This window comes from Mustela putorius, unplaced genomic scaffold, assembly GCF_011764305.1.
Source record: "Mustela putorius furo isolate JIRA1106 unplaced genomic scaffold, ASM1176430v1.1 tig00000129_pilon_pilon_pilon, whole genome shotgun sequence".
Taxonomy (NCBI): Eukaryota; Metazoa; Chordata; class Mammalia; order Carnivora; family Mustelidae; genus Mustela; species Mustela putorius.
In genome coordinates, this window is record NW_025421290.1 from 39,796,855 (window position 1) to 39,824,294 (window position 27,440).

The window sequence follows — 27,440 nt, forward strand, 5'->3', positions numbered from 1 at the left end:
GATCGAGAGACACACTCTACTGACTGAGCCAGCCAGGTGCCCTGTGACTTTAACAACACATTGGACTAGATGGATCTAACAGATATATTCACAACATACCATGCAAAAGCAGTGGAATACACATTCTTTTCAAGTGCACCTGGAACATTCTCTAGAGCAGATCATGTTAGGCCCCCAAACAAATTTCAACAGATTAACAAAAACTGAAATCCTATCATGCGTCTTTTTTTTTTTTTAAGATTTTATTTATTTATTTGACAGAGAGAAATCACAAGTAGTCGGAGAAGCAGGCAGAGAGAGAGAGAAGCAGGCTCCCTGCTGAGCAGAGAGCCCGATGCGGGACTCGATCCCAGGACCCTGAGATCATGACCCGAGCCGAAGGCAGAGGCTTAACCCACTGAGCCACCCAGGTGCCCCTCATGCGTCTTTTCTGACCAGAATGGTATGAAACTAGAAATCAATGACCAGAAAAAAAACTCTGGCAAGAACACAAATAAGGGAAGTCTAAATAACATGCTATAAACAATGAATGGGTCAACCACAAAATTAAAAAGAAAATCTTTAGTCCATTCTTTTTTAAAAGTTATTTTTATTAACATATAATGTATTATTGCCCCCAGGGGTACAGGTAGGTCTGTGAATCATCAGTCTTACACATTTCACAGCACTCGCCATAGCACATACCCGCCCCAATGTCCATCATCCAGCCACCCTGTCCATAACCACCCCCCCCAGCAACCCGTAGTTTATTTTGTGAGATTAAGGGTCTTTTATGGTTTGTCTCCCTCCTGATCCCATCTTATTTCATTTTTTCCTTCCCTACTCCTCACAACCCCCTGCCTTGTAGCAGCCAAACACAAAGCACAAGTTGTATTTAGAACCTTTCTATGGCTTCCTGTTTGTCTCAGAAGAAAAAATCAAAGTGTTTAGCCTGCAAGACCCTGTATGACTTTGCCCTATGCCCATCTGGTCTTATCTCTCCTAGTCTGTTGTTTCATTTTGCACTGAACACACTCACTAACTTTCTGTTTGTCAGATACTCTAGACAAGCTACCCCCTCAAGAAATTGCACTGATTTTCTTTTTCTGGAATTCTCATCCTACTTGTGTGCTCCCTTTTTTACCTCCTTCAATTCTTTGCTCACATTTTGTGCACACATATGTGTGTGTATATATATATATTTTTTTTTAAAGATTTTATTTATTTATTTGAGAGAGACACACACACAGTGAGAGAGAGCATGAGGGGGAGGTCAGAGGGAGAAGCAGACTCCCCATGGAGTTGGGAGCCCAATGTGGGACTTGATCCTAGAACTCCAGGATCACGATCTGAGTCGAAGGCAGTGCTTAACCAGCTGAGCCACCCAGGTGCCCCATATATTACTTTCTTAACTTAAAACTTTATCCCTGCCTCCAGCACTTCTAATTCCCCTCTTAACCCTGTTCATCTTTTTCTGCATAACATTTAGCATATTCTCACATACAAGTCAGTGGTGTGCTACTAAGTGTTCCACTACTAGTTCTTTGAGTGTAGGTATGATGGTTGATATTTCTGCTTATGGTAATGAGTAAGGGGAAGTGAAACAATGAAGATGTGCATCAGCATTTCACTGATGTGTCAATCGGGTGAGAAACTTCTTTACGGAATTGGATAATAGTTTTCTAGTACTAGAAGAGTATGTTCTCAATTTTTTTGGTGCTATTCATAATGTGATGGTTATAGATAGCACACATTTTTTAATTTAGTCAGCATTTTCTCCAGCAGTTTCTTAGATCTAGACCATCAAGAGAGACACACAGCAAGAGAGGGAACACATGCAGGGGGAGTGGGAGAAGGAGAAGCGGGCTTCTTGCTGAGCAGGGAGCCCTATGTGGGGCTCGATCCAAGGACCCTGGAACCATGACCTGAGCCAAAGGCAGATGCTTAATGACTGAGCCACACAGGCATCCCCAAAAGCAAGTTTCATTATCATATGATGGTGTAGAATTTTAGTTGAAAGAAGACCAAAGTAAAATATTAAAATTAGAAAATACAGTGTGAAGAAACAAAGAGAAATGAAAAGGCCACATCTTATTTGAAAGGCTTGATTTTCGTAGGATTTTATAGGGAGGTGGGAAATGAGGCCAGAAGAAGGTTGGGTTCAGATTGTAGAGGCTCCTGAATGCCAGAGTCACAAATTGAATTGTGGAATCTTCAACAGGTTTTGAACAGGATCAAGGATGAGTCATAAGAACACTGATCTGGCACAACTGTGTAGGAAGATTAGAGGAAAAAGAGCTTACAGTCCAGGGGTTGTTGCAGAAGTTCATGGATGAAGTGATGTTTGTTTGTTTGTTTGTTTGTTTAACAGGGCTGTTAGGAATAGAAAGGGATGACTGAATGCTAGAGATACTGAGATACTGTTACTAGCATCCAGTAGCATCAATAGATGGACTGGGTATAGAAGACTTACGGAAAAGTGTCAGAGATGAACCTAGAGTTTGTCGTCATTTTAAAGCTTTGAGGGATGTAAAAATGCTATGTAGAAGTAGGAAAATAAGGAAGAGGAAGAGCTTGTTTGAAAGGAAGATAAATTTGATTTAGAGACATCTTGAGTTGGAGTTGAAAGTGTAAGACTGGAATTCATACAAAAAGCATCAGGGCTAGATCTTAACTCTCTTGGAAAAAAATATATATATACACATACATGCACACACGCACACACATATATATATTATGTAGGAAAAAATACTCTTAAACTTAGTTGACTTTAACTCTTTAAAAAAAATCTCAGTTCAGTATATAATCTTTGAATTCAAAGAAGGAAAGATATAGCTGTAAAGTTAAATATTGATAGGGACATTTAAATTTTGCTAATAAGGTCAGTTACATGGCTTTTTGAATATTAGCTAATTGCATTTCTTAGAAAAACTCCATGTGGTCTTGATGTATTATCTTTTTAATGTTTGGTTTGATTTGCTAAATTTTTGTTTAGAATTGTTGCATGTATACTCGTGAAAGATACTTGTCTCTAGCTTACTTTTAAAATAATGTTTTTGTTTGGTTTGGGTATCAGAGTAATGTTAGCCTGATAGAGGAATTTTAAAATATTCCTTCTTCAACTTTTTGGGAAGAGTTTGTATAGAATTGGTATTTCTTAGATGTTTAGGAGAATTCAGCAATGAATGCATTTAGTCTAGGAGTTGTCTTTGTGGAAAGATTTTTAACTATAAATTCAATTTCATTAATAGGTTAGGTGTAGGTGTTTAGGTTATCTATTTCTTCTTGAGTAAGCTATGGTAGTTTGGGTCTTGGAAAGCATTTTTCCATGCTGTCCATGAGTTTATTAGCATAAACTTGTTCATAATATTCCTTTATTATCCTTTTAAATATCTCTGGAATATATAGTGGTGATACATCTTTCATTCTTGATATCACTCATTTGTGTCTTTCCCCCATTAGTGCAGCTACAGGTTTATCAGTTTTATTAATCTTCAGAAAGAATCAGCTTTTGGTTTCTTTTTCTTGGTCTTTGTTTTCCTACTTGACTGCTTTCTCTTCTGATCTCTACTAGTTCCTTTTTTTCTGCTTACTTTGCATTTCTTTGCCCCTTTAGTTTCTATAGGTGGAAGCTGAGAACATGGATTTAAGTAAGATCTTTTTTTAAAAAAATACGGACATTTAGTGCAGAGTTTCACATTAGTGGCACTATTGACATTTTAAGCTGAATACTGTTTTGTTGAGAGGGCTGTCCTGTACATTATAGGACATGTAGGAGTATCCCTGGTCAATACCCACTAAATGCCAATAGCACCCCCTGGCAACAACCAATAATAATACAAGATATTGCCAAATGTGTCCTTATGGGCAATGATTGTCCCTGATTGAGAACCACTGGTTTAGTGTCGTAAATTTCTAGGTAGTGCTTTTGTGGCATCCTGTAAATTTTTATATGTTGTGTTTTCATTTAGTTCAAAATACTTTCTGAATTCCCTTTTGATTTGTACTTTTACCCATGGGCTATTTTGAAGTGTAGTTTCCAAATATTTGGTGATTTTATTCTTTTGTGGTCAGAGATCATACTTTGTATGATTTGAACCCTTTTGAATTTGTAGCTTGTTTTATGGCCCAGAATGCGGTCTATGTTTGTAAACATTCCATATGCACTTGAGAAGAATGTATATTTCTGTTACCATTGAAGAGAAGAATTCTGTAAGTGTCAGTCAGGTCATGTTGATTGATACTCTTGTTCAAGTTTTGCTGTTTAAATTGTTGCTGATTTTTGCTTATTCTGCTGATATTTCTATTGATTATTGAGAAGGGAATATATAGCCATTCCAGCTTTATTTTGACAGGTATTAATGTGGTGTACTGTCTTCTGTCCTTTTACTTTCAGCCTGTTTGTGTCTTTATGTTTAAAGTGGGTTAATTATAGGCAGCATATGATTGGATCTTGCTGTTTTATTCATTCTTTATTTTTTTTTAAGATTTATTTATTTGTTTATTTAACAGACAGAGATCATAAGTAGTCAGAGACGCAGGCAGAGAGAGAGGAAGGGAAGCAGGCTCCCTGCCCAGCAGAGAGCCCGATGTGAGGCTTGATCCCAGGACCCTGGTATCATGACCTGAGCCGAAAGCAGAGGCTTTAACCCACTGAGCCGCCCAGGCGCTCCTGTTTTGTTCATTCTTAATGAAGAACTGGTTGGTCTGTTTGACTACTGGGGAGCTAGTATCACTGCTCAAGGTGCTGTCTCCTCTAACAGGTATGTTCCTGATCTCATGGGGGAACATGCAGAGATGGGGGCCAACTTGGTGGACAGAATGGAGGGCTACTGCATTTTCCTCCACTAGGGCAACCCTCTGGGGACCCTAAAGGGTGCCAGCAACTGTGCCTGAGAGAGATGGGTCTTTTGGAATCTTGACTTGCACTGTTGCTGACCAATCATAACCTTCAGTGGCCTTAGTACTCTGTTAAACCAGGTGTTAACCTATTAGTTCTTGAGTTGTGGAAGATCCAGAGGTGGATCCTGGGAGAGGAGCTCAGCATAGTGACTGTTTACTATCTAGAATGTATGGCTGTATTAGTACATACCAGCCAGTTAGGTGGTGTGTGCACCTCTGTTTATCATTTTTGAGTATTCTGGGTTTAATTCTAATTACTGCATCCTAACTCCTGTTAGGAAAGAAGAGGAAAATAAAGAGATCATCACAGGAAACGTTTTCACCTACAATGATTGCATATGGTTGCTCTGACCTCTCCCCTGAGCTTCAAGGCTTACACACATCTCTATTTCAAAGCCCTATTAACAAGCCCCTCAAATTCAACAGTTCAGTTCACTGAGGCCTAAAACTTAGGAGTCACATTTGGATTTCTTTCTCTTCCCCCACCTTCTATAGTCAGTCACCAATTCCTGCTGTTGACTTTTCCCACAAAGGGAATCCTGTTGATTCAGCAAAGCTGAGGTTATTAAACTTACTTCAACAAGGGAAAGCACAACTTTGACAGAGTTCTTGGTAGTTAGGGGAAGTTAGGAAAGGGTATTTCTATGGTTCCGAGATTGGGATTCTTAAGGTTTAAGGCACTTCCTTCAAGATGGGGAACTGGTTGGGGTAGGCAAAGTATGTGACATGGTATTTGGAATTAGTGGACATAATAAAAAAAGGCTATAGAAGTAATTTGTTACCCTGTCAGGAGAGCTCTTTGCCCTGATGCACACACTGTTTGCTCAGATAAGCTTATTTGTAAGAATTTCGAGGCAAACAGTAAAGCTAATTACTGGTTTAGTCTTACCATCCTGGGCAAAAACAGTTTCCTGGGGCACAGTTATATCATATTGACTTAATTCTCTCTGCTACTCTTAGTTTTAAGCTTTTCTTTAGTACCCCCCCCCTTTTTTTAGTCGCCTTTTTTCTACCTACACTGTTACCACTGCCCTAGTTCAAGCTTTCATTATAACTTGCCTAGATTATTTAAAATGTCTTATAACTCATCTGTAGTCTTTTGTCCTCAGATTTGTTTTCCGTATTGCCACCAAAGTAATGTAACTATATTGCAACTCTGACACTGATGTATGTAAAAACCTTTTAGTGGCTTCTGGTTGTCTGTAGGATAAAATTGGCACCTGATCTTGTTTGCACTCTTTCTGCATTGCTGTCTGACCTTTGATTTACTCCATCTATGCATTTGTTGATACTGTCGCCTCCACCTGAAATATCTTTTCCTTCTTACTGTACGTGGCTAATTTTCATTTGTCTTTTAAAAAGTTAAGTTGGTCAATATCTCCTATAGGAAATGTTTTCTGAACCTAGATTGTGCTTCGAGAACATACTATATATAATGCTGCTATTACATTTACCATATTGTGCAGAAATTACCTTTTATGAGGGGAGAGAGCCACCTAAAGGCAAGTTGTCTTTTTTTTTTTTAAGATTTTATTTATTTATATGACAGAGATCACAAGTAGGCAGAGAGGCAGGCAGAGAGAGAGAGAGAGAGAAGCAGGCTCCCCGCTGAGCAGAGAGCCCGATGTGGGGCTCGATCCCAGGACCCTGAGATCACGACCTTGGCAGAAGGCAGAGGCTTAACCCACTGAGCCACCCAGGCGCCCCAAGGCAAGTTGTCTTACTAATTTCTGTATCCTCTAGGATCTGCAGTAGGGCTCAGTTCTAAGTTCTGTTTTTACTCACCCAAACAACTTGGGTCAAAAAGGGAGGACTTAAGGACTTAAGGGGAGATAAGAGGTGATGATTTAACGTTAAGTTGATGTATTTGAGGCAACACCAATGCACCCAGATAGAGAAATTTAAATACAAGAGCAAGATTTAGAAGTATTATTGGGAAATCATCACATTGGAGTAATAGTTTGAATTGATTATTTCACCAAGGGTGATAGTGTAAACAGGAAAGTACAGATGGAGGACTGGTATTTGGGAAATACACTCAGTGGGTGGGAGAGAGTAGAGTAAGCCCTCAGAGGTATCAGTAGCAACAGAGATGAAGAAGATAAACCAGAGGCATAGAGATATTGGGGTAAGGAGAGGCAAGGAGGAAAGAAGTGTACAGAGGCGAGCTGGAGTCATGGTGTTAAAACTTACAGACCAGGGGGCGCCTGGGTGGCTCAGAGGGTTAAGCCTCTGCCTTCGGCTTAGGTCATGATCTCAGGGTCCTGGGATCAAGCCCTGCATCGGCCTTTCTGCTCAGCAGGAAACCTGTTTCCACCTCCCCGTCTTTCTGCCTCTCTGAAAAAATCTTTAAATTTTGCAGAGCAGTTAAGTAGTATGAGAACTGTGGAAAGATTTTTTTGAATTTGCCTATCTAGCTAGCAGAATGGGGATTTCATTTCCTTTTTTTTTTCCTTCTTTTTTTGTAGGACAAAGTAAGATTTTTTGTTCTTAGTTTTTAAACTGGCAAAAATATATCCTTTGCCTGTGTTCAACCAGGACTTTCTCAATGGCTGTGATTTTTCTTTCTTTCTTTCTTTTATTTATTTGGGAGTGAAGTTTAACTTTATTGGGGGTCTGAAGTAAATGTCACTTTGAATTAACTTTTTTTTTTTTTTGGTTGTTACCTCTTTTGTCTTTGTGAGCAAAATCATTGTATATATATAGATTACTTGAAAACAGAATGTTTGGTCTTTCCCTTGATGTGTTAATTCTTACCTTAATTACTAGATTATTTACAGGCCATTGGTAATTACCCATTAAGAAGTAGCAAGCAAGATATTATCATTAGTATTTTCATTTTATCAAGTTCATTTTAGAATTATTGTGATTATATCACTCATTTTCAAAAAATTTTTGGCCACCAAGCCCTTTCCTTAAACATATATGGAATCCTGGGGCGCCTGGGTGGCTCAGTGGGTTAAGCCTCTGCCTTCGGCTCAGGTCATGATCTCAGGGTCCTGGCATGGAGCCCCACATCAGGCTCTCTGCTCGGTGGGGAGCCTGCTTACCCCTCTCTCTCTGCCTGCCTCTCCGCCTACTTGTGATTTCTCTCTCTGTGTTAAATAAATAAAATCTTTAAAAAAAAAATATGGAATCCCAATATATGAATCAGATAAAATGGAGTTTGTATGAAGCTGTGACAGGGACCTGAAGTCCCTCGTATGGGTGTCTAACCTTCTAACTTCCTTCTCTTTTTCTCCAGCCAGTGGTCCTCCTCTGTGGAAATCCTAGTGCTACTTAAAGCATAGTTTGAAAATCACGGATACGTAATACTCTTTGTGGAAATGCTGATAACCATATTGGTACTGAAAGTCACAAGATACTTAGATGTTGAGTCAGTTGGCACTTCCACTCTGTTGTCTTATTGGTCAGTAGAATGTACAACAATAAATAGCTGCCCAAAGAAGAAGTAAATGTACTAAAATTATTTAGACAGAGGTCGTATGGCTTCCTTTAAGGGAAGTTGTCCAGGTTGTTCCTTTGTCAGTGTGATGTTGGACTTCCAGTACATCTGTAGTCTCCTTCCAACACCAGTGATTCTCTTTGGTCTTGTATGTCTACATTTATCCTACCTAGTAAATACTATCTAAATATGATGGGGATCTATGTTGTCTTTTATTTTTTCAAATTCATAGTGTGCCATAAATATGAGAGGTCCTGTGTTAAAATGCGGGCTAGTATTTAAATGAGATACAGTTTACTATTAAGGAAATAGAAAATTGCTGTAAGGTTTGATGAGTACAATAAAAGCAGAAGATATTAATGGAAGTCCTATGAAATGAAAGGATCTAACCCAGACCAGCTAGGAACTTGTTAGAAAAAATGCTAGTTTCCCTGAAGACTCCCAAGTTTACTTGAAAGATGAGTAGACTTTAACCAGAGGCAAATAGGGAAAGGTCTTTCTAGCGAGAGAGGAACATATAATTAGGTTCTGAAGAGGGCATGCCTTGTTTGGAGACCTCTAAGTAGTTTAGTATGGCTGGAGCTTAGCATGTGATTGGGGATTGGTGAATGAAACCAGATGAAAAAGGACTGTGTTTTGCCAAGCTTAGAAATCTGGACTTGACCTTGAAAGTGTTGTGAAGCGAGTGAAGGATTTTAAGCTAAACAATTCCATGGTCAGATTTGTGTTTTAGAAAGCATTTTGGCAGTAGTCAAGAGAACAGATTAGAATGAACCTTTCTTAGAAGCAAAGCAACCATTAAGTAATTGACTTTTGCAGTAATTTACACAAAAATGTCTGAGGATAGTAGAACTGATGTGGGTGGGGGAATGAATTCAAGATATACTAAGGAGGCAAGAGCAGTAGAATTATTAGTCAGAGAAAGAGTGAATTCAGGGATCACTCTTAGTAGGGCTTGTAGGCCCCCTACAAAGAGAAAGAAGTTAAGAAGAAAGGAATCTCATTGGCTTTTTGCCCCAAGATTCTTAGAGTGCCAACTTGAGCAAGGATATAGATGCTTTTTTATTTCTGTATATTTGTATTTGCATATGTTTTTCAAATGTATATGAAGAAGTAATAACAGGATGTATTATCAGGGAAGGTTATGGAATTTTTTTTTCAAATCTATTAGATTAAGATAGACTCTTAAGATAGTTTAGGAATGAGTGATCTACTAAAAGGGAATGGAATGGGCTACCTTTTGTCCAGTTATTTGATTATTTATCTATTTCATATACTTTATAAATCAATTTCGATTTGAGAATAAATTCATTTTTAGAAAATCCAGGGTTTTTTCCTTTCCATTTGTTTGTTAGAATTTTTACCTTTTAAGACGATGTGTGGTAGGATTGGGTTGTCTGTATAAACTAACTAATTTAGTAATACTTCTTGTGTGACTGTATGCATTTTAAGATACAAAATGATTTTCATCAGAATGCAAACTTTGATTTTTAAGTCTTTGATTGGTGTCCTGTGGGAATTAATGTTTAATCCCTTGCTCTTTAACATTCCTAATAGAGAAGATGTTTCCTGTATATAGTTTTGTCACATCATTTTTAAAAGTTAAGATTTGTCTTAGGCTTGTTGAGGTGGTTAAATCCCCTCAAGGAAGGAATGAACAATGCTGTGCTCCTTAACAGAAAACTAGAGGTATTGGTTTCAGATTTTGAGATCTACTCAGCAAAGGGACTCATTCATTATGTTTATTCATTGGTTCTTGAATGTTCTGTTGTTTCTTACCAGTTAGGTCTTCCTTCCCTGTAGATTTGTGATTTCTTCTGTACCTTTGAAAGCATTAGAGAGTTACCTCTTCCAGTAACAAAAACCAAAAATAGACGATAGTTCAATACCTTTTAATTTACAGTATTAATGGTAAGACTTGTACCTTTATAAATGAAAGCTGTTAGTTCACTTTCATTCTGTAATGATTATAGATATGAAAGTATATTCTGATGTTATATTACTTGCAAGGAATTATTTCCTTAGAATAAATTAATCCTAGTAGAACTTTTTCTTCTTTATGTTTATGTTTGTGTTTATTTTTTTAAAGATTTGTTTATTTACTTACTTATTTGAGAGAGCAAGTGAGCACAAGCCAGGGGAGAGGCAGAGGGAGAAGCAGACACCCTACTGAGCAGGGAACCTGACATGGGGCTGGATCACAGGACCCTGGGCCAAAGGCAGACACTTAACTGACTGAGCCATCCAGGCGCCCCTCTTCTTTATGTTTAAAAGAAACTTTATTTGCTTCCTTTTTATAAAGATGTTTTATATTCAGGCTATAGTCCTTGGTTTGTTTAATGTTTTCTAATACTAAGCCAAAAGGTCCCTAAATTTTAGTGTTCAGGAATTTTTTTTTCCTAAAGTATGAATGTTTTCAGACATTGTCAGCAGTCTGTAATTTGGCCTACATGTACAGATTTCCTTATTCAGAAATAGAATGGATTTGAGGGGTAGGTCAGTAGGAACACTCATTGAATTATTACAATTAAAATGCTTGAAAGTTCTTTGAATAAAATCTTTTCCAAAAATTAAAGGTTATTGTAGTTTTATAAGAACTATTATAGTTTTGTGGGGGTTTTTGAAAAATGAAATGATTTATTTGAGTTTAGAGTTAATCTAATAGGAGGGATACTAGTTGTTCATTTTCTGTTAAACCAAAATGTTTCATTTGGGACATTAGTTTTATATCAGCATGGCAATCCAAAGTTGAAATGTATGAGAGGTAATAACCTCTTTTTCATATTTCTTTAACTCTGTCTACAGGTTGTAAAAGTTAAAATGAACAAACTACGGCAAAGTTTTAGGAGAAAGAAAGATGTTTATGTTCCAGAGGCCAGTCGTCCACATCAGTGGCAGACAGATGAAGAAGGGGTTCGTACTGGAAAATGTAGCTTCCCAGTTAAGGTAAGAGCTTGTGTTTCTGTAATTCTAGACATGGAAAAGAATTGACAGCCTATTATATGTGAAATCCCATTGATTAGGACCATAAAAAGAAAACCCTATAAAAACTAATCCATTTCCTGCTTCAAAGTAGAATTAATAAGAAAAATATAATTAGTGTTTTTTTTTCTCTTTATCTTTTAAATAAGAATTTCTGATATATAATCTGGAATCACTACAAATAAGATCACTTCTGAGGAGAAACTGATCCAAAAATCCCAAATTATCAAGAATCAAATTATTTTGAGTAATAGCCTTACTAAGTGGTAGCGCAGAGGGAACAGGAATCTGTTTTCTTAAATATAGGCCTGGTATGTTTTAGAAAATCTTAATAGAGTTAAAGGATTTTCTCTCTAATCTTTTAACTGTTTGCTGTACAGAGGGCATTTAAACTAATGCCTTCATTTGTCAGATCAGAAAATGGAAGCTCAAAGAAGTTAAGAACCATAGTGAAGATGTAAAGAAGGGGGTGCCGTGTCGGTGTTTTTTCTTGCTACTACTTGACACTCTGGAGAAAAGGGGTAACATTTAAAGTCACAAAAGAAATGTACATGCTACACTGTTCAGTGAGAAGAAGCAATTTATAAATATATAAGCATTCTATGAGATGTGTTAAGTATGGGCGCAAAAACATACAAGGTACTAGACCAAAATGTTAATGTAAGAAGAAATATACTCTAATATAAAATGTTAACATTTTTCCCTACTTTCTACATATTCTTATATATGAGTATTCTTACTGTGATTTTTCTCCTTGTACTGCCTCAGAAAGGGAAAAATGTTGTATGACAGGAATAGTGATTTGTAGAATCCACAGGTTAAATAAATACATGTTGTTGTTGTTTTTAAGATTTATTTATTTATGAGAGAACACGAGTGCATGTGTACGTGGAAGTGCAGAGGGAGAGAGAGAATTTCAAGCACATTCCCTGCTGATCAAGGAGCCCAACACAGGGGCTCAATCCCACAACCATGGGATCATGGCCTGAGCCAAAACCAAGATTCAGATGCCCATCCAGCTGCACCACCCAGTGCCACGTGAATACATGGTTTTTAAAATACACAAATTTCGGGGCGCCTGGGTGGCTCAGTGGGTTAAAGCCTCTGCCTTCGGCTCAGGTCATGATCCCAGGGTCCTGGGATCAAGCCCCGCATCGGGCTCTCTGCTCAGTGGGGAGCCTGCTTCCTCCTCTCTCTCTGCCTGCTTCTCTGCCTACTTGTGATCTCCATCTGTCCAAAAAACAAAACAAAACAAAACAAAACTTTAAAAATAAATAAAATAAAATACACAAATTTTCCCATAGTCTGTCAATAACTAAGCATTTTCCTAATCACTGAGCTTTGTCTACTTAACTCATTTGCTGTTCTTCTATTATAGGATTAATAAACTTAAATATTTTAATTTAAAATTTTGGTTATGATATTAAAATATTTAAAAACCCCTCATACATAAATACTAACATGTTCTCTACTATCTCCCCAACCCCATCCCAAAGAGTAGGCTCATTTTGATTGTACAAGTTGAGTATTATAGAAATGGGTGTACTCTTATACATTGTTGATTACTTAAGAGTGTAAGTTACAACCTCTTAGGGCAATATGAAAATATCAATTAAAATTTTATTTAATTTTTAAAACTTGGGGTTTACATTTTGTTTTAAAGATTTATTTATTTATTTGTTGGAGAGAGAGAAAGAGTGAGCATGAGTGGGGGGTTGGGGGGTGGAGGGGGGCGCCAGGCAGAGGGAGAAGCAGGCTCCCCAGAGAGCAAGGAGCCTGATGTGAGACTCCATCCAGGGTCCTGGATCATGACGTGAGCTGAAGGCAGATGCTTAACCCACTGAAGCACCCAGGTGTCTCTCAGTTAAAATTTTATTTTATTTTATTTTTTAAAAGATTTTATTTATTTATTTGACAGAGAACACAAGTAGGCAGAGAGGCAGGCAGAGAGAGAGAGAGAGAAGCAGGCTCTGCACTGAGCAGAGAGCCCGATGCGGGGCTCGATCCCAGGGTCCTGGGATCATGACTTGGGCCGAAGGCAGAGGCTTTAACCCGCTGAGCCACCCAGGCGCCCCTCAGTTAAAATTTTAAATGCATTTTCATTTGATCAGAAATTTTACATTTAAGAACTACGTTTAGGGGGACTTGGGTGGCTCAGTCAGTTAAGCATCTGATCTGCTGATCTCAGATCTGATCTCCTAATCTGAACTGCTGATCTCAGCTCAGGTCTTAACTTTAGGATCATGACTTCAAGTCCTGCGCTGGGCTCCATGCTAGGCATGGAGCTTACTTAAAAAAAAGAAAAGGAAAGGAAAGAAGGAAGGAAGGAAGGAAAGAAAGGAAGGAAGGAAAAGGGACTTATATTTAAGGGGCCCTGGCGGGTTCAGTCAGAAGAGCGTGTGACTCTTGCGGGCTGTGAGTTCAAGCCCTACATTGGGTATGGAGATTAATTTAAAAAAATAATAATAAACTTTGAAAAATAGTAGGAGGCAAACCATAAGAGATTCTTAATTATAGAGAACAAACTGAGGGTTGATGGAGGGGAGTTGTGCCTGGGGAGGTGGGCTAAATGGGTGATGGGGATTAAGGAGGGCACTTGTAATGAGCTCTGGGTATTATATATCAGTGATGAATCACTAATTCTGTTCCTGAAACCAGTATTACACTATATGTTAACTAACTGGAATTTAAATAAAAACTTGAGACAAAAAAGAATTACATTTAAGTACATTCATAGATATACTGGCACAAGTGGTCATTAGCATTGTTTGATAGCAAAATTCTGGGGCGCCTGAGTGGCTCAGTCATTAAGCATCTGCCTTTGGCTCAGGTCATGGTCCTGGGGTCCTGGGATTGAGCCCCTCATCCGGGCTCTCTGCTCAGGGGGAGGCCTGCTTCTTCTTCTCCCATTCCCCCTCTCTCACTGTCTCTCTCTCTGTGTCAAATAAATAAAGTCTTTAAAAAATACGATAGCAAAAATCTGGAAACAAGTTAAATGCCCATCATTCTGGGATTCGCTTAAGAAATTAGGACATCCAGGGCAGCCCTCTCAGGCCCCTTCCCTCGTTGGGAGCTTTATACTGTATCACTCCATAAACTTTGTACTATTGCTCAGGGAAAAAAAAAGAAAGAAATTATGACATCCATTAAGTGGAATTCTTTGCTACTCTTAAAAAAGGAACAAGGTATACCTATATTCATACATTTGGTAAAATTTTTTGAATACCTGCTATGTGCTGGGCATATGCTAAGTGGTAAACAAAATGACAGTTCTTGCTCTTGTAGAGTTTATAGTCTCCCCGTGGAAGTACAGACTTAAATTAGATGTTTGCTTTAATAATACATGGTTTTAGGGGCACCTGAGTGGCTCAGTGGGTTAAGCCTCTGCCTTTGGCTCGAGTCATGGTCTCAGGGTCCTGGGATCGAGCCCCGAATCGGGCTCTCTGCTCATCAGGGAGCCTGCTTCCTCCTCTCTCTCTGCCAGCTGCTCTGCCTACTTGTGATCTCTATCTGTCAAATAAATTTAAAAATATTTTTTAAAAAATAATGTATGATTTTAGACGGAGATAAATGCTTTCTAAAAAGGCAAGGCTGTAGTTTAAGAAGTTTATGAGATGAACCTGGAAAGAAGTAGGGTGTGGCCTAATAGGCCATGTTAAGGATTTGGAACTTTAATAGGAAGCTACTACGTGGTGTGTGTTTTTTTTTAATTATTTATTTTATTGTGGTAAAATACACAACATAAAATTTACCATTTTAACCATTTCTGTGTGTACAGTACAGTAATATTAATGACTTCATATCGTTGTGCAGTCATCAACACCATTCATCTCCAGAACTTTCCATCTTCCCAAACTGGGACTCTGGGTGTGGTGTCATTTGGAGGTAGTCCATGGTGGATGTGAAGAGTTTGGTGAGAGATTATTACAGGGTTCCAAAGGAGAGATAATGTTTACTCTGAACTAGGGTGATAACTGTGGAGAAGAAAATAAATTAAGTAAATTGAGAGATAATTAAGAGATAAAGCCAACAAGAATTGGAAATGGACGGAATGGTGTTAAGGATGACACCTAGTTTCTTGTCCCAAACTGATAGAGGTGATGATCATTGACATAGGACACATTGAAAAAATATTCTGTGATGTGCTCACATAGAAAGATAACTTTAATGCATTATTAGGTCATAAAGGTAAGGCATAGGGCAATGTATATAATATGATTCTGTTTATAGTTAAAAAGAAAAGCAAGGAAAAGCAGATATATAGATATCTGCTTATATATGTAAGAAATATCTGTAAGAGGGGCGCCTGGGTGGCTCAGTGGATTAAGCCGCTGCCTTTGGCTCAGGTCATGATCTCAGGGTCCTGTGATCGAGTCCCGCATCGGGCTCTCTGCTCAGCAGGGAGCCTGCTTCCCTCTCTCTCTCTCTCTCTGGCTTCCTCTCTGTCTGCTTGTGATTTCTCTCTGTCAAATAAATAAATCTTAAAAAAAAAAAAAAAAAGAAATATCTGTAAGAAGACACAAGTAAATCTGAATTATAGAATGGGAATGAAGGATTGGGGATCTTTTTATTTTTCAATGTATATCTTTTGGAACTAGTGATGTTTCTCATGACCACATATCATATTTGTAATAAATAAGCATATATGTATGTTTTTAAAACCTCATTCACAGGATTCTGAAAGGCTGGTATTATAGTATTGAAATAATTGAAGTAAAGTTAATTGAAGCACTTTCAATTGCCTGTGAAATATACAGCTTTTAAGTATTTTGTTTTTAAAGATTTTATTTTGACATGAAGAGAGCACAAGTGGAGGTGGGGAGAAGTAGGCTCCCTGTAGAACTCGATTCTAGGATCCTGGGATCATGAGCTGAGCTGAAGGCAGACATTTTAACTGACTGAGCCACCCAGGCACCCCAGCTTTTAAGTATTTTGTGTGAGACAAGTAAGATTCAATATCATTCAGTGCTGCAGTCATTTATCATAATAAACAGTTGATGGGACGTACTTTAGAGATAAAAATATAAGATGTAAGATTTATATGTTATGTAGGCAGGGGAGCTTATTTAGGGTGTTTTTTGTATAGTCTTCTCCAAATGCCCTCTTGAAAGCCTTTCTACAAGACATTCATCTTCTCTGCTATGTTGTGGCTCCCCATCCTTTATCTGCCCTTCCTTCCCACCCCACATGCATATACAAGTGACACATGGTTGGATAGGAGAATCAGAACCTGAAATTATTTTTGGTAACCTAAAAATAGATAAATTTCCTCACTCAAATATAGCTGGGCAAATAATGTCTTATCTCTTCTTGCCTTAGGGACCACTGAATTCTGAACCTAATGAGTTGGCATAAAAAGTTATCCCAGTAGACAACTAGGAGGGTGGCGGTGGGCATGCTCACTGAGGAAGAACATGTTTGAGAGTAGAGAAGATGAATTCCTTTTGAAGTGCTAGTGAGATGTGTGCATGCAGATCCCCACTCACCACGGGCACCATGAGTTTTGATTTTGAGATTACAAATAAATTCTAGTAAGTAGGTACGTTTGCAAATATGGAATCCTTAAATAATGAGGGCTGACTATGTATAACTTATCACTGAAGTCATGAGTAAGTGAGATTGCCTAGGGGAAGTAAGAGGAGGGGAGGGCCTAGGACAAACGTAGAAGGGAGAGGCAGTGAGATGTGTATCTTCAAAGGAGAATAAGAATGAGAGGTCTCAGAAGGCGAGGTTTCAAGGAAAGAAAAAGTGGTCAAATGCTATGAAGATATCAAGGAAAAAATGAAACTTCATTAGATTAAAAATCTGAAAGTCTTGGTGACTTTGATGATAGCACTTATGGGGAGTCATGAGGATGGAATCTAGATTGAGGAGAGAATGGGTGCAAAATAAAGAGGAAGATGACAAATCTAGAGATTACAAATTCAAGAAGTTTGTCTGACAAGGTTGTATGAGTGTGGGAAGGAGTGGAAGGGAAGTATTACAAAGCTCACAAGAAAACTTTTGGTGGGGGCGCCTGGGGGGCTCTGACTAAACACATGGAAGTGTGCTGGTAGGTACAAATATGGTAGACCAAATGGAGAACTGAGCACATGAATGCTAGAATTGCATGTGTTTACCTCCTGGACTAACACTGCTGATTAAATGTTCTGCCAAGTTCTTCTGGGGCCCAATGTTTTTTAAAAGATAAGGATTGCCATTGTGCTAGAAGTTACAAGAGATAGTATTTTAATAACGGATTTTGCGGGGGTTGACCATTAGAACAATAATACCAAGCAATTCTTGGACATCAGCAGAGTGTTTGAGAATTCAACCTAATTGTGACACTGTCTTACCTGCAGATAGCATCAGATTCCTCAGTTTTATGGTTCAGGCCTATAACACTTTCCCCTTGCCCCCCACCCCATACTTCAGATACCAGTCACAAGGCCCAGATTGTTTGTTACCCATGTTTCTGAATAATGGTGACAGATTAGAGATCCACTGATCTCCGTAGGTTTAATTCATTTGCTAGAGCCAGCTCACAGAACTCAGGGGGAACACTTAATATTTAACAATTTATGAAAGGACATGATAAAGTGTATGAATCAATGGTGAGATAAAGAGATACACAGAGGACCCCTGGGTGGCTCAGTCAGTTAAGCATCTGCCTTCTGCTCAGGTCATGAACCCAGCATCCTGGGATTGAGTCCTGCCTTGGGCTCCCTGCTTCTCCCTCTTCCTGCTTCTCCTTCTGCCTGGTGCTCCCCCTGCTTGTGTTCTCTCTCTGTAACAAATAAGTAAATAAACCCTTTTTTAAAAAGAGAGAGAAATACATAGGATGAAGTCCTGAACAAAGTTGCTTCTGCCCTCATGGAGCTTGGGGCCTGGCTTGGTGGCACGTGGAAGTGTTCTGATTCCCCAAGTAGGTAAGCTCTTCAAAAAGAAAGGCCCCAAACTGTCTTTTGGAGGCATCTTTACATAGTCATAATTGACTAAATCATTGACTGAATCTTCAGTCCCTCTTCTCTCTCCAGAGGTTGGGAGATGGGACTGGCAGATCCAAGCCCCCCCCCCTTTTTTTTAGATTTTATTTATTTGACAGACAAAGATCACAAGTAGGCAGAGGCAGGCAGCAGAGAGAGAGGGAGAAGCAGGCTCCTCACAGAGCAGAGAGCCCAATGCAGGGCAATCCCAGGACTCTGGGATCAGGACCCAAACTGAAGGCAGAGGCTTTGGTTAAAGCCACTGAGCCACACAGGAGCCCACCCCTTTAATAACTGCTTGGTCATCTAGGCAACCATCTGCCTCCCTTAAATGCTTTCCCAAAGTTGTCCCTTTACATAACAAAAGACACTTATCACTTCTAATATTCAGGAAATTCCAAGGATTGGGGGAACTGCCAGTCAGAAACTGGACAAAGAGTAAATATATATGGGAAATATATTGTGGTCCTCTGAATGACCAAATCTGTATTTCTTGCAGATCACAGTATCACACAGGCTTTTCTTATTTTGCATGTAACCAAATAGCCATGGTACAGAAAGTAGAGCTCTTGCTATTTCAGTTTTTCTAATAGCATAGGTCCTAATCCGCTGGTTTACCTACCGTATAACAAGTATCATTTGTAATTTCAGAAGTTTTGGGTGCACAGTGTTAATCCCAAATGAAAAGTTGCTAACTGTACTTTATCAAGAAAACACAAGTACACAGAATAAAAAGTAAAATGGGAAAATACAGATACAAATGGAATTTTTAAAATTAAGATTCTATGCAAATAAACTTGAAAATACGGATAAAATTGGTAATACCCTTGGGTTATGTAAATGACTAAAACCGCCTCCCCCCCCCAAAACTAAAAATATAAAGAAGACTAATTCGTGTAGTAGAAATACTGTAATATGTAAAAGAATTATCTGCCTCCTTTTTTCCACCTCCCACCCCTAACATACGAAGGGAACTATTAATTTAACCCTAATCCTAATTGTGTGTGTATATATGTAAAATGGAGTTAGAGTTAAATCTAAATAATGACAAGTTTTTAGTCCATTCTAAGTGTCTAGTAGCACATTCAGATGTCATACAAGAAGCAGAATATCCTCTATGCATACTACCTATGAGTAATTTTCCAAGTTATTGTTACCAGAAATGCCTCCATATTTCTTAAACACTCCCCTTTGAGAAACCACTGATATAGGGCCTTACAGATTATTTTAAGGACTTTGGCTTTTATTTAGAGTGGAATGGGAAACCATTGGAGAATTTTGAGCAGGGGAATGACTTTATGTAAATTAAAAAAAAAATTTTTTTAAATACTCTATTTATTCACTTGACAGACAGAGATCAGAAGTAGGCAGAGAAGCAGGCAGAGAGAGAGAGGGGGGAGGAAGCATGCTCCCCGCTGAGCAGAGAGCCTGATGTGGGACTTGATCCCAGGACCCTCAGATCAATGACATAAGCTGAAGGCAGAAGCTTTAACTCACTGAGCCACCCAGGCGCCCCTATAAATTATATTTTTTTTTTTTAAAGATTTTATTTGTTTATTTGACAGACAGAGATCACAAGTAGACAGAGAGGCAGGCAGAGAGAGAGAGAGGGAAGCAGGCTCCCTGCTGAGCAGAGAGCCTGATGCGGGACTCGATCCCAGGACCCTGAGATCATGACCTGAGCCGAAGGCAGCGGCTTAACCCACTGAGCCACCCAGGTGCCCAAATTATATTTTTAAATGATTACTCTGATTCTTATGCTGAGAATCAGCTGTAGAGAAGAGCAAGGGTGGAAGCAGAGAGATCAGTTAAGTGGCTTTTGTGAAAATCTAGACATGGAAGATGTGATGATTTCCATCAGGGTGATGGTAGTAGAAGTGGTAAGAAGGGGTCAGATTCTGGATGTATTTTGTAGATAGAGCTGATAGTATTTATTGATGGATTAAATTGTGAATGTCAATCGAGAGAGAAGTCAAGCATAGTGCAAAGATTTTTTATCTGAGTGGTTGGCAGGGTAGACTTGCCATATGGTATTTTGGGGAAGACTGTTGGTAGTAGAGTAGATTCATGAATGAAGGATAATACCGAGCATTTAATTTTGACTCTATTATAAACGGTAACTTTTTTAAAATTTCATTTTCTGCTTATTGCTGATTCACATATGACATTATATTAGTTTCAAGTGTACAACATAATGATTTGGTATTTGTATATATTAAAAATGATACAATTGACTTTTTTTATTTTTAATATTTTACAGTTGACTTTTGTATGTTAAAATTGTATCTAGTTTCCTTGCTAAACTCACTTATACTAGTAATTTATTTGTATATTCTTTTGGGTTTTCTACTAATACAGTTATATAATCTATGAATAGTTATTGTTATATTTCTTACATTCTAATGTAAGAAAAAGTTCAGTGATTTGCACTTTATACTTTCATGTATATATGTATGTATGTCCCTTCATTGCATTGGTCAGAGACTGATGTTTATAACTTTGGGTAGAATTGGTGATAAAAACAATTCTTGCCTTATTCTCAGTCTTACCACAGTTTATCAGATTAAACAAGTTCCCTTCTGTTCTTGTTTTAAAAATTATTAAAATTATGAATGGAAACTAAATTTTGAGATGATTGCATAAATTTTATCTTTAATTCTGTTAGTTGGTAAATTATACTTGTGATTTTTTTAATAGTCCACCAACCTTACATTCCTAGAATAAATTCAACTCATTATAGACAGATACTGATCAAGTTGAGGTTATTTAGTATATTTCTAGGTTCTCTTTGGTAATATTTTGTTCAGAAATTTCACATCTATGCTTTTGAGTCAGAATGGACTGTAATTTTGCTTTCTCATTTTGTCTTTGTTAGATTTTGTGTTAATAGAACTGGGGCTGGATTACAGTTTTAGCAAGACTCTGTCTACTTCTGGTTTACGTCTGGTATGAGGACGTTCTTTTCGTGTGTTTAAGCTGAGATACACTTTAGTGTTCACTGGAATCTATTCCTCCGGTTGGTCCGGAATTCTAATTCCTCACTCTTCAGCAAATTGAAAATGCTTTAACATGTTTATCTGTTTCCTATAATTCTTGTGAGTTGGTTTTTAGACACCTGATCAGATTTAATATTTTTAATTTTTTATTTTTTATAAACAGATATTTTTATCCCCAGGGGTACAGGTCTGTGAATCGCCAGGTTTACACACCTGATCAGATTTAACTTATTAAGCTTTGCAGAATGGTGATACTTTAATTCTGTCATCCTTTCTTCACTTATCAGCTGTAATATTTCTATAAAGCAAAATCCCCATATCTACTGCTTGGTTGGCAGTGGTACAGTTTAACTAGAAAGTTAGGGTAATTTCATTTATGAAGGAAATATTGAGCCATAAGCAACATTACCAAAATGGTTGACTGTTCATTTGAGCAACTTTTTTTTTTTTAAGAATAACATTGTTAATGTATGTAAGACCGGTAAACTATAAACCATTACTTAAATAGGAGAGTTGTAGAAGTAATGTGAGATAGTAAAAAAGAAGATAGTTGAAAGAAGAAAGATCTAGGAGTGAAAAGATGAAAGGTCTATTACTGGCTCTGTTAATTTACTGGTTACATGACCTTGTGCAAATCACTTAACTTTTTTGACACCAGTGCCATCCATATTTGAAAGGTGAAGGTTTTGAGTCTCCTTAAGTTCTTTTCTAACTTTAAACTCCTGTGATTAGATTTAATACATATACTTAGGTCAGATGACTCGTTCAATGTAATCGTACTCGAAATTTATACATAAAAGTAATCTGTTATAATTTGACTTAACTACTCTTTAATTAAAGAAGCCAAACAAATTTTGATATCATGTTCTACACATCTGCATCCTGTATGTGCAATATAATACAGGTTATGTATATTTGATAATATGCCTTACACCTTATAAATTGATTATGATGTCATTTTTTTGCCCATGTTGGGAACTGTTGACTGTATGTTCTCTCACATCAGAGCTGTGCATTCCTTCTCATGGCCTACATTACCAAAACAAGGGGGGAAGTCTACTTTTTAAATAATTTTTTCAAGAAAAGGAAAAATGACTTAATTCATCCAAGAATGAAATTCCACACACTAATTTTTCTAAAGTGCATTTTTGTGAATGAAAGTCCCTTACTCAGAGGGAGTTTGGAAAAGACATACAGACAAAAGAAGTCTTGGTGTCAAATATTTGAGCCATTAAAGCATAAATCAGCTGCAGTTCTTCAGTGAGATAATGTCTCAGAAGAGAAAAGAGACCTCTTTAATAATGTTTATTTGAGGGGCACCTGGGTGGCTCAGTGGCAGAGAAGCCTCTGCCTTAGGCTCAGGTCATGATCCCAGGGTCCTCTGATGGAGCCCCGCATCGGGCTCTTTGCTCAGCAGGGAGCCTGCTTCCTCCTCTCTCTCTGCCTGCCTCTCTGCCTACTTGTGATCTCTTTCTGTCAAATAAATAAATAAAATCTTTTAAGAAAAAATAATAATGTTTATTTGAGTGGGCATGTTTTTCTCATCATCTAGGAAGGCACAGCACTGATTTCCATCTCCACATTCCCAAAATAAATTATGCAGTCTATATAGGAGATATTTTTGTTCTGTCTTTTCCATTAAGTCTCCCCCACCTTTTTTTTTGTTGGCATAAATACCCCTAAGTGACCAGTTGAATTGATCAAAATGATGGAATAAAATCCCTTGTAAACACTTTGAAACCTATATTCATATCTCAGCTACTAAAGGTAACTCTGAGACCCTAAAACCCTACTTTCTTATTTTATTATTTATTTATTTATTTATTTATTTATTTATTTATTTGAGAGAGACAGCACAGGCATGAGGGGCAGAAGGAGAGGGAGAGAAAATGTCAAGCAGACTCCACCCAGAGCATGGAGCCTGATGTTTTAACATTCATTCTGAAGGTCTAGATTCATAAAAAGCAGAGCATTAGAACTGAGAACCCATTGAAGAACCAGAACCTTCAGTGGGATTTATAATCAGTGAAATAGAGAACTAGAAAAAAAAGCAAAAACAAAACAAAACATAAAACCAAAAACAAAAATTAAAAAAAAAAAAGAAAAATAGAAGGTTGCCTCTGCTCACACCCTGGGTGAAAAAGAGGCGTCTCCCACCAAAAATTGAAACCGTTGATCTGGACTTTATATGCTATAACCTGCATGGTGTAAGAATCCTCATATTAATATACAGTAGGTCTTAGGCTACAAATATATCTTTTGCTTTTAGAAGCAAATGTATCATTTGCTTTTAGAAGCAAATGTAAAACCACTGTATAATCCAGAAGGCATGATTTTTTTCCAGAAAAGTTGAGCTTCATTAAAGATGAATTTACAATTTAAAAAAGAAAGTTATAAATCATATGTGGAAGTGATCAGCAGTTATAATAAGGATTGTACAATAAAGGACAAGAAGATTAGCACTGTAAGAACTTGAATTAATAGACTATAGAGGACACTATAAAATATGTATATATAAAATCATTAACTAATTCAAACCATAAGGCAAAAATAAGACAGTGGAAAAGAAGGAATAGATAGATCTGACAAAGAATCAAATCTAAGCTTCTGAAAATGAAAAATACTGTTACTATGATTGAATTTAGTTACTATTGATATGAATTTAGATTCGACTTGTTGAAAAGAGAGTTGGTAAACTGGAGATAGATTTGATGAAGTTACCGAGAGTACAGCACAAGGTAAGAAAGAGAAGATCCGAAAAAGAAATGAGGAAGACTTTGAACAAATTAAAAAGGCCCATAGTTGTAACAGGCCTAATGAGAGCTCCAGAAGAAGAGAGGAAGAGGATTTCATTTAAATCAATACCTAGGAATAAACCTAACCAGAGAGATGAAAGACCAGTACTCTGAAAACTATAAAACACTCATGAAAGAAATTGAAGACAATACAAGGAAATGGAAAGACATTTCATGCTAATGGGCTGGAAGAACAAATATTGTTAAAATGTCTGTAGTACCCACACATTCTATACATTTAATGCAGTCTCTGTCAAAATACCAACAGCATTTTTCACAGAGCTAGAACGAACAGTCCTGAAATTTATATGAAACCACAGTAGACCCCAAATACCCAAGGTAATATTAAAAAAGAAAAACAAAGTTGGAGGTCTCACAATTCCAGACTTCAAGTTATATTACAAAGCTGCAGTAATCAAAACAGTATGATGCTGGCATAAAAATAGATCATAGATCAATGGAACAGAATAGAAAACCCAGAAACGAACCCATAGCTATATAGTCAATTAGCTTTATAACTATATAGTCAATAGTTATATAGTCAATAGCTACATAGTCAATCTTCAACAAAGCAGGAAAGACTATCCAATGGGGAAAAGCCAGTCTCTTCAACAAATGGTGTTGAGTAAACTGGACAGCAACATGCAAAAGAATGAAACTAGACCACTTTCTTATACCATATACAAAAATAAATGCAAAATGCATTAAAGACCTAAATGTGAGACCTGAAACCGTAAAACTCCAGAAGAGAACACAGGTGGTAACTTCTTTGAAATTGGTCATAGCAAATTCTTTCTAGGTAGGTCTCCCGAGGCAAAGGAAACAAAAACAAAATGAACAATTGGACTACATCAAAATAAAAACCTTTTGCGCAACAAAGGAAACAGTCAACAAAACTAAAAGGCAACCTATGGAATGGGAGAAGATATTTGCAAAAGACATATCTGACAAAGGGTTAGTATTCAAAATCTAAAAAGAACTTAAAGGGGCGCCTGGAAACCTCTGCCTTGGGCTTGGGTCATGATCTCAAGGTCCTGGGATCAAGCCCCACATCAGGCTCTCTGCTTAGCAGAGAGACTGCTTCCCCTCTTGCTCTCTGCCTATTTGTGATCCTTCTCTCTCTGCCAAATATATAAAATCTTTAAAAAAAAAATAAAAACTTAAGAAACTCAAAACTCAAGAAACAAATTATCTAATTAAAAAATGGGCAGTAAAAAAAAAATGGACAGTAGACATGAGTGGACATTTTTCCAAAGAAGACATACAGATGGCTAACAGACACGTGAGAAGATGACTAGCATAACTTATTATTAGGGATATGCACATCAAATCCAAACTACAGTGTTACCTCACACCTGTCAGAACGGCTAAAATCAACAACACAAAAAATGACGGGTGTTGGCAAAGTTGTAGAGATAAAGGAACCCTCTTGCAGGGTTGGTGGGAATGTAAACAGATGCAGTTTACATCTGGAAAACAGTATGGAGTTTCCTCAGAAAGTTAAAAATAGAATTACCCTGTGATCCAGCAATTGCACTACTAGATATTTACCAAAAGAAAACAGAAATACAAATCCAGAGGCATATATGCACCCTGATGTTTATAGCAGCATTATCTACAATATTCAAATTATGGAAGCAGCCCAAGTATCCATCGATTGATGAATTGTTAAAGAAGATATGCTATGTATATACGATGGAATATTACTCAGTCTTAAAAAATAATGAAATCTCGCCATTTTCAATAACGGGGAGCTAGAGAGTATAATGCTAAATGAAACAAGTAAGGAAAGACAAATGCATATAATTCCACTTAAATGTGGAATCTAAAGAAGCAAAGGGAAAAAAGAGGCAAACTAAGAAACAAACTCTTAACTATACAGAACAAACAGATGGTTATCTGAGGAGAGGTGGGTGGGAGATGGGCTAAATGGGTGATGGGGATCAAGGAATGCATTTCTTGTGATGAGCAGTGGGTAATGTATAGAAGTGTTGCATCATTATATTGTACAACTGAAAGTGATATGACATTACTAACGAATTTAAATAAAAACTTAAAATATAAATAGGTAAAATGAAAAGAAATGAGCAAAGGATGTAAATTGATATTTCCCCAAAGAAGATACACAACTTGCCAATTAGCATGTGAAAAGATAGATTAGGAGGATACAAATAAAAAACACAAGATAACTACTTTACACCTGTTAGGAAGATGGTATAATTTAGAAAGAGAAAGAAAATGAAGTGCTGGTGAGCATGTGGGGAAATTGAAACCCTCATGCATTTTGATGGGAATGTTAAATAGTGCAATGCTATGGAATATACTTGCTAATCTAGAAAGAAATGTACAAGAGTGTATTTGAAGTCTACCATAAAACTTCAGAGACAAAAGACTTGAATAAATACTGTAGATGGAACAGGTCAGTATTATCAGTTTTTCTCAGCTAGTGAACTTAAGGCAATCTTAATTGAAACACCAAGGGTTTGGGGCAGCTGAGTGGCTCAGTTGGTTAAGTGTCTTCCTTTGGCTCATGTCATGATCCCAGGGTTCTGGGATTGAGCCCTGAGTCAGGCTCCCTGCTCAGCAAGGAGTCTGCTTCTCCGTATCCCTCTGTCCCTCCATCCCACTTGTGTGCCCTCGCTTGCTCTCTCTCAAATAAATAAATAAAATCTCAAAAACACCAAGGGTGTTTTAGACAGGAATTGAACAGAATTATTCCAATGTTGATATCAAAGATTAAAGACAGGAAATAACCAAGAAAATGCTATGGGAGAAAAATTAAAGAAAGTGATCATGCCAAAACATATTAAAACTTTATTTATTTATATTAATTATTTTATTAACATATAATGTATTATTTGTTTCAGGGGTACAGGTCTGTGATTCATCAATCTTACACAATTCATAGCCCTCACCAAAGCACATACCCTCCCCAATGTCCATCACCCAGCCGCCCCATCCCTCCACCCCCCCTCCACTCTAGCAACTCTTAGTTTGTTTCCTGAGATTAATAGTCTCTTACAGTTTCTCTCCCTCTCTGGTTTTATCTTGTTTTATTTTCCTCTCCCTTCCCCTATGATCCTCTTTCTTGTTTCTAAGATGCCTCATATCAGTGAGATCATATGATAATTGTCTCTCTCTGATTGACTTACTTCACTTAGTTTAATACCCTTTAGTTCCATCCACATTGTTGGAAATTGCAAGATTTCATTTTTGATGGCTGCATAATATTCCATTGTTATATACCCACATCTTCTTTATTCATTCATCTCTTGATAGACATTTAGGCCTTTCCATAATTTGGCTATTGTGGACATTGCTGCTCTAAACATTTGGGTGCATGTGCCCCTTCGGATAACTACATTTGTATCTTTGG

The 27,440-nt window shown here is 37.5% G+C and overlaps 1 protein-coding gene across 9 annotated transcripts in view; it reads left to right on the forward strand.

The window, feature by feature from the left end:
• NUMB (NUMB endocytic adaptor protein) overlaps positions 1-27,440 on the forward strand; it is a 188,481-nt gene that overhangs the window by 108,713 nt on the left and 52,328 nt on the right. For all 9 annotated transcript variants that reach the window (XM_045072678.1, XM_013057483.1, XM_045072677.1 and 6 more), the window contains one exon: positions 11,132-11,272. In XM_045072678.1, coding sequence (XP_044928613.1) covers positions 11,147-11,272 — 126 coding nt within the window. In that variant the 5' untranslated portion in view covers positions 11,132-11,146. The remainder of the gene's footprint in view (positions 1-11,131; positions 11,273-27,440) is intronic.